This window comes from Eucalyptus grandis, chromosome 3 (genome assembly GCF_016545825.1).
Source record: "Eucalyptus grandis isolate ANBG69807.140 chromosome 3, ASM1654582v1, whole genome shotgun sequence".
Lineage (NCBI taxonomy): Eukaryota > Viridiplantae > Streptophyta > Magnoliopsida > Myrtales > Myrtaceae > Eucalyptus > Eucalyptus grandis.
Window position 1 is genome coordinate 35,430,222 of NC_052614.1, and position 8,456 is coordinate 35,438,677.

The 8,456-nt window shown below is 40.3% G+C and overlaps 1 protein-coding gene across 1 annotated transcript; it reads left to right on the forward strand.

Annotated features, from left to right (window-relative positions):
- The first annotated feature begins 4,514 nt into the window (after window positions 1-4,514).
- On the forward strand, window positions 4,515-7,262 carry LOC104439573 (putative serine/threonine-protein kinase). The gene is made up of 6 exons (XM_010052623.2): window positions 4,515-4,679; window positions 4,767-4,897; window positions 5,309-5,522; window positions 6,114-6,345; window positions 6,681-6,831; window positions 6,942-7,262. Exons 1-6 carry the CDS (start codon window positions 4,532-4,534, stop codon window positions 7,260-7,262), a joined length of 1,197 nt encoding a protein of 398 aa, XP_010050925.1. The 5' UTR covers window positions 4,515-4,531.
- Window positions 7,263-8,456: the final 1,194 nt, after the last annotated feature.

An 8,456-nucleotide genomic window follows, 5' to 3' on the forward strand; every position in this document is an offset into this window, starting at 1 on the left:
GTGGACGTGGTGGTGCCGTTGCCACGAATAATTTTAACAATATTTTAATATTTTATTGAATTTTTATTATCTTATCTTATCTTTTCTAATTTCCTTTTTGGCTTTACTCTTTTTCTTTTCTGGTGGTTGGCCAGTTGGCCTCGCCCCGCCATAGGCGAGGCCTAACCAGATGAGGGCGAGCCCTGACAAGGGGAGCCCTTGCTGAGGTGTGGCCTAGCAAGGGTCAACCTCACCTATGCCAAATCAGGCAAGACCAACCTTTGCCCAAGCCAAGGCGGCCTTGCTTTGGGCGTCGGTCGGGCAACTACAACTCCAAGTGAGGCCAGCCTAGCTTGGGCGAGGGCCGGCCTCGCTAGATCTAGCGAGGGGAGTCCTTGCCAAGGCTCACCCAAGCAAGTGTTGCCCTCACCTAGGCCAAGGCAACCTCACTAACATCACCTTTGCACGATTGACGCCCGGCGAGGCAACCTTAACTTGGGTGAGGGTTGGCCTTACTTAGGCGAGGGCTTTCCTCGCTTGGTCAAGCCACACCTGTGGCTAGCAAGGCCAGCTAACTGTCGCTTGTGGCCGATCGGCCACTGGAAAAGGAAAAGAAGAAAGTCAAAAAGAAAAAAAAAAGAAAAATTCAAAAAATATTAAAATATTATTAAAAATTGTTCACGTCAATACCAGTAGTTCTACGTGACACCATTAGGAGTGTGCAATGGAAACCGCCCGAACTGGGATCGAACTGGACCAGATCGACCAGTTTTGGGCAGTTCCCACGGTCGGTAGTCCGGTTCCCAGTTCCTAATCTTGGAACTGGCGTCCGGTTGGTCCGATTCATGGTTCCAAGGTGGGAACCAGACCGACCAAACCGATCGGACCGGACCAAATTTTTTTATATATAATTTATATACATATAATATATAAAACACATAATATATGAATATTATATATGAAACTTATTGCAATCGGAATTGCAATTGAGGTAACAACCTCTTATGTGGCCAAGAGACCACCAAATCTCTTGTTGTTACTTTTTATTTATAAAAAAAAAAACTTACTTGTTAGTTTCATCTTCGTTGTTCTTTCCTCATGCTACATGTTAGTGTATCAACAATACTTTGTGAATTGCAAAATCCTAGCAACTAAAATCTTACGTAGGTGTCACTCTCAGATGTTTAGAAAAGAATGATCTGTCTGCTTGAGACTAAGAGAGCATTTCTAGTTGATCTAGATGAGTGAAGGTCGCCCTCCCGTGCATATTCTCCATTTTCCACGACTTTTGTAGCTTCCCATGCTATCATGGGTCTTGCCATAACTATGCTTTTTGTAGATTCATCTGTCTCTATAACCATTGCCGCTCTTTGAATTAGACCGATGGATACTCATCTTTCCCTTGATCGTAGGACAACGCTCTAAGAGTTCCTCATGCTCACACTCTCTCTCTTGCTCCCCTCACTTGCAAACGACAAGGCACTTTAAGCCTCAAAGAGTCCCACATCAACTAAACATTCAAAGCTAGTTGTTCATGGCTTTTATGCTTAAAATTAAGCGTGAAACACATAAACTATGATTGATATTCACGCAAGTGAAGTTTGAATATTTTGCACGTGGGAACATGTGTGAGTAGTTTTATTAGATTGCCCGGGAACCGAATTGGATTTATTGGTCCAGGGCATGATTGTTCTTTAGTGAAAAAAGGAAGTGCCGATTTTGTTGGACTGGACCGGACCGGACCAGAACCGATGGTCCGGTCCGGTTCTCGAGCCTAGGACCAAACGGTCCGGTCCATGGTTCCCAAAATTGGGAACCGATTCTCCCAGTCCGGTTCCCGGTTCCACCTTGGAACCGGACCAAACCGAGAACCAATCACCCCTAGGCACCATCGGTGTCCACGTCAATATTTTCTAGTCAAAATTGACTGGATGGACTCAATTGACAAGAAGTGAAAATATTTAGAATTAAATTGGCAAAAATTAAAAAGTTTAGAACTGAATTGACAAAAGTGAAATAGGTTTAGAACTTTTTGGACAACTTTCCCTAAGGTTGATGCAAAAGAGGAAATTAATTTTGCAAAAGACTTCTCAAGCCCCTTCTAACCACAATTATTAAATGAGACTACAGCCATCACAAACTTATTCTAGTCCGATTAGGCATGTGTAATGTGAAAGCCCGCTTTACTTCTACAATTTAAAGTTGTCGGGTTCAGGGACTTGATGTGCATCAATGTATTGAAATTTCTGGCCAGGCTAATGGAGCAAGCGTGCTTTCTCTTGTGCCTGGACATTGCAGGTTTGAGTCTTGCTCGAATTAAAACTTCTAGATAATTTAAATAAAATACATTTACATTAAATATAGCCCTCAACGAGGCAGCCCATTTGGTAGAGAGGTGGACACTATACGATGTTGTCATGGACTCAATCCACGAGCCACCCGTTTGATAATCAAATGGCATAAACTGACCGATTATTAGTTGAACTGATCGAACAAACAGTCTAATTCAGTTTAAACTTTCTTCAAAGTGAGTGGACAGATGCATTCAATTGGTTCAATCCACGAGGGCCACCCATTTGATAATCAAATAAGATGTGTGACGTCCCAAATCCTAAATGAGGGCTTATAATTTTCCAGAAAAATCACCCCTAAAAGCATTGCTAGGGTATGAGTCAACGTTGGTGACCACATTAGTGGTTTAATTGAGGGAGTTTATGACACCCTATGTTTACAACGTGGGATGGGCTCAACCCATATGATGTTATTTATAAGTAAGATCCATGCCAAATGGTCATTATTAAAGGCTCAACCCATATGATTTGGGTCAGATTGTCACATCATTGTAACTCGAATCAAATAGTAGCTAATTGATTTTCCATCAAATTGGTCAAACTCATGGTATAGTTTGATTTTCCAAACATTGCTCGGTGAGCTCAATAGCCTTTCTGTCATCTATAAATCATCTTCATGAGAAACCCGTTAGAAGCACAAATTTTAATTTATCCAATTATCTCGACCGTTTGTATAAGAAAACAAGCGATTGAGGTAAATTCCGCATAAGTACTTAAATAAGTGAGACAACTGAGTAAGTGCGACTATACATCTCTTGCATAAACCAAAACCCTAAACAACCTTGCATGACACGGTTCGGTAATCTTCTGCGTTCTTATCTTCTTTACTACGTGTGCTCTTTATTGGTCTGTGGTGTTTGTCTCAAGTTCCCGTTCCGAAATTTGCGATGCGTGCTCGCCGGAGGGACTGGGTCGTTTTGTTCGCTAATGGAAGAACGAGGGTTCATAGCCACATCGAATTCACTGTCATGCAATATTAAACTCAAAAAGAACATAAAAAATTTACAGTGTTACAGCAAGGCGCTAATAAAATACTCTGAACAAAAATATTGCCGCTTTGCAGATGAGGACATTTGTCTGTTTCTCCTCATTTCATTGTTAGATTTGATTGATCGGGTCTATGACATAATTTTGACATGTCCGATGATCGATTATCCCAAAGACATTTGTCTCTCTCTCTCTCTCCCCAACACCACCCCCCCCCCCAAAAAAAAAAAAAAAAAAAGGTTGTGCCAGAAAGCGGAGGATGGAAACATGGAATCAAAAACATTAGTGTTGTCTACCAAGCTACAACCCCTTCCTTGCCCGAGCTAAAAGAAGAATTCTACTGGAAGTGGCCTATATCGTCTCCGAATGCGCCTTCGCGCATTACAAGGTACTCTTTCGGGTTAACCTGGACCTTTTTCTGAATTGAATTTGAGTCCATTTTACGTCAAAAATTTCTTCTCTGCTCCTCTTCCTCTAGATCATATAGATGTCCATTGTCTTCCATTTTAATATGAATGTAAATTGGAGACTAGTTTAGATGACAAAGGCAGACCATTCCTATTGCGGTGCTTCAGTTATGATTGAGCTGGGCATATGCTAGTTTGTTCTTCGTTCTAACCCCCTCTATTGCAGAAACAAGCATCTTTATTATAAAACTACGTTCTCTTTGTGCTTTCCTCCTCAGCTTTTGCAACTTCTACTTCTCCATGAACTCCGGCCAAACTAGAATTGGTAATGACCTTAAAAAAAGAGAGGACGGCTGCCCATTAGTTTCACCCTGATCATGGCAGAGATACTGTATAACACGCGACGCAGTATTCCCATCGTTTTCTTGATTTCCAACACAATTGACAATCTGACCTTTTTCCGAATTCTCCCCTGAAATGCTAGAAATTATGGTCCAAAATCCGTTCTGTTAGATCAAACTGACCACAAACTAGTGAGACGCACTGGGTCGACAACAAAGAAGACCCAATTTAACATTTTTTTTCTGGACTGTGATTGATTATACCAATGTCTCGGTGAAATAAGTCCTTACAAGCTTCGACTGCACATCATAAGGAAAAGGCCACTTGCAGGGTTAGATCGTAGCATTCCATATTTAAGTCTATTTATGGTCATATTAAAGCTAATAATTCCTTTTCCTTGGTCCCTCATTTTAGTATGTTTCTGTGTTGCTCGTAGTGATCTCTCCAACACCTTATGTGCTACCAATGAAGAGCTCCTCCTCTTCAGCTCTTCTGTTTTTCCTCGGGGGAGTGATCGTGTTTCTTTTCCTGGTGATTGTCCTGCTGATCTTAAGGAAAAATAAGATCCCCAAGGAACTGGGCAACTTGGTTGTACGAAGCAGAGGACGAAAAGGTACTTTCAACAACAAAACATTATGCAGTTGTGCGGCATATATTCTTCGAGAGGACCTTAAAATTGTTAATATGTCTTTTCATCTAGCCTCGAAAGACTTCCTCAGCGGAAATCTTCGAACCATCAGCTATTTTGACTTCCACACCCTGAAGAAGGCAACTAAAAACTTCCATCCTGCAAACCTACTCGGAGTGGGCGGATTTGGTCCAGTCTACCGGGTAATGATGCTCACATTTTTCTTCTCGTTTTGTTTTTGTTTTGTTAGCCTTAGAACATGAACTCCTTTTGTACCAAATTCATGTGTGAAAGTTCCACTGAAGTCGCAAATTTTTCTAGAGCAAAATGTGTCCAATGGATGTTTGTGTTATTTGTTCCTCGAACAATTTTTCTTAATTTGTACGATAGCCAAATAAGAAAGGGGAAAGACAGAAATTGAAGTCAAGACTTCTTTCGTCTGGGTAACATTAATTGTCACTAGGACCATGCCTTCTTATTCCTGCAATCATCCTCGACATTGACTACAAAAGTAACAAGTCTCTGGCAAATTTAAAAATCTACAGAGAAAGAGCCCTTTAAATTTCGCGAGCTTTGGTCACTAAAATCATATATTTCATGCAATACGTCAAAAGGGAAAGTTACAAGATGGGACATTTGTTGCTGTGAAGAAACTGTCACTTGAGAAATCCCAGCAAGGAGAATCAGAATTTCTTGCTGAGGTTAGTATGATAACAAGCATCCAACACAAGAATCTAGTCCGCCTCCTCGGTTGTTGCTCAGATGGGCCACAACGACTCCTAGTGTACGAGTACATGAAGAACAAGAGCTTGGATCTTATTGTATATGGTACCTCTCTCTCTCTCTCTCTCTCTCTCTCTCTCTCTCTCTCTCTCTCTCTGTTGGCCTCTCTGATGATCCCTTTCCATGTTCTTCCAGCTACCCATTATTAACTCAAGATCCAACATTATAAGAGAACACTTGTGTCTCAATCTTGGTTAGATTCCGTTTGCCAAAATAACTAAACCAGAAAAAGTGAGTATGGAGAGGAATAACTCGCATTCTCTATAGACAACATTTCTTGCCTGTACATGTTTGAGTAAATTTATCATCAGAATGGAGATGCTGTTTTGGTATGACTACCATTTTTCACTGGTGATCCTCCATAAGCCTTATATTGAATAAACTGAAAAGATGCCCAAAACATCCAGCTTGCGACCAATGGAGTTAGGCCACGGTTAAACAAATAAAAATTTTAGATTGGAAGAAACCCTTTTGTTTTTCGCTACAACTTGAAATACAAGCCTTATAATTAACTGTGGTGGTAAAAACTATAAAGTCAATAGGTTGTTCTAATTTCAAGGAATTAGTGTGACTGTGAGCAAAATATATCAGGTGACTAATGGCTATAAATTCTGAAATAGCTCATCTGGTCAACAGGGAAAAGTGACCAATACCTCAACTGGAAAACCAGGTTTCAGATTATTGTTGGAATTGCACGAGGATTGCAGTACTTGCATGAAGATTCACCCCTGAGAATTGTTCATAGAGATATCAAAGCAAGCAACATTCTTCTTGATGAGAAATTCCAACCTCGGATTGGCGATTTCGGGCTGGCAAGGTTCTTTCCTGAAGATCAAGCATACCTTAGCACTACGTTTGCTGGAACATTGTAAGTACTACTATATAATAATTACTGTGACAACTTAGAGCACATGTTGCACTTAAATTGGGAGGTGCAAACTTAGGAATGAGTTGCTCGGTTGTTCATAAATGCTAGAAATCATGTTGAAGGGATAGAAGGAGCACCTTTCTCGTGGTAATAGCCAGATTCTTTCATTCACGCCTCTGTTTGTCCAATTCTCATCTTAGATAATTAATCTAATGATAACACGATTCGAAGGAATGAGAATAATTTAACTTTTGATTGGTTGAAGTAACCAGTTAAGGTTGTTTATCATGATGATGTCGATCCTAACTGACGTTTATTTTCTCATTGTCTTCAAGAGGATATACTGCACCTGAATATGCTATAAGAGGGGAATTATCTGAAAAGGCCGACATTTACAGTTTCGGGGTTCTCGTGCTTGAGATCACCAGTTGCAGGAAAAATACCGATCTGACTTTACCATCAGAAATGCAGTACCTCCCTGAATATGTAGGCCCTTTTTTTGTATCGTTACTCTCAGGTTAATCTGATTTTCTTTTCGTTTAGATAGCTGACTTCACTACTTCCTGACTCTGTACATGGATCAATTGTAATGACAGGCGTGGAAACTATATGAGAGATCGAGGATAATCGAGCTGGTAGACCCAAGAATGCGAGAAGACGGATTCATAGAGAAGGATGTCTTGCAAGCCATGGACATCGCCTTCTTGTGCCTTCAACCTCATGCTAATTTAAGGCCTCCAATGTCGGAGATAGTGGCCATGTTAACATGCAAGGTCGAGATGGTCGAAAGACCCATGAGACCTGCTTTCTTGGATCGTCGGCCTAAGAAGGAGAACCTTTCCTGGGATACCATCTCCGAGGCTTTCCCGTCTCCACTCCGGAGTGATTCCATTTCTTTAAGTAGGCCAACTAAGTAAAGCATTGTTCTTCTTCATTGTAGAGGGGAGACAGAGGAGTTTTCGCACAAGCAACTAAGTTAAACTAAAGCGATTTGAGGACGAGTTATGGCTAATTCGTTAGATTTTAGCTACATACATAGGTTGAGCTCCTGCTACGGCTTGCAAAAGCCCTTTTTTTTCTCCCTGAAGACGGAGAAAAATACAAATTCTTTGCTTTGTTAGCGGGTACACAAGTTCGTTGGAGGATATTGCAGATGTTCCTTTGCATTTGGTTAAAACAACGAGTTTCAATTTCATCATTCAAGTAATGCCAATTGATCGTCCGTATTAGAACATAAAATGGCCCAAATCACCACCGGTGGATACAAAAGCCCAAATAGAGGGTAAGACGCCTCGGCGTTGTGCCTTAGAGATCCAGTTTGCGGCCCGGTTCGTTTCCCTTGGAGACGATACACGTCTCAAACGCGTAAAACGGGACTTTCGCTCTCCCTGGCAATTTGTCAGGAAGTATTTGACTAACCACGGTGGTTCCTGCTTCAATTAATCACTTGACTAGGGTTAGATAGTCGGAGTGTACTTCGAGAGGGCATGCTCTTGTCACAGATAAGAAAGGAAGGGTGCTGTAGAAGGCTTAGAGTACCTTTGGTAATATTTATTCTCAAGAATATTTTTTTTTTTAGAAATAATTCTTTTCCATTTTTATTCTCTAAAACAATTTCAGAGTAAAAAAACACATTTAGTAACTGCACAAAATTTTTATTCTCAAAATAGAAAAAAGAATAAAAATGTGTTTGATAAAATTCATGAGTTTTTTTTTTTTTGAAATAGAATTTCTTTAATTTTTTAATAATTTTTAGATTTTTTTCTTCTTTTTTCTTTTTCTCCTCTCGTCTTCTCCTCATCTAGCCGATCATTGAGAAATGATTGGCGGACACCGGTAGTGGTGGATAACAATAGGTAGCAATGAGCGGTGGCGGATGGCGGCGGACGCGGTGGGTGACGAAGCTCCATACCGGTTAGAAGAGGAAGAAGAAGAAAAAAAATGACTTATTTAAATTGTTCATGGTAACAAGAAGTTACTTTTTCCTATTTTTTTATTTATGTTCCAAATATATTCCTTAGTCATTTTTGTATTTTAGGAAATAGAAAAATTAGCGACATTATCAAACAGATTTATATTCTTTTTTTTAATTATTATTCTAGGGAACAAAA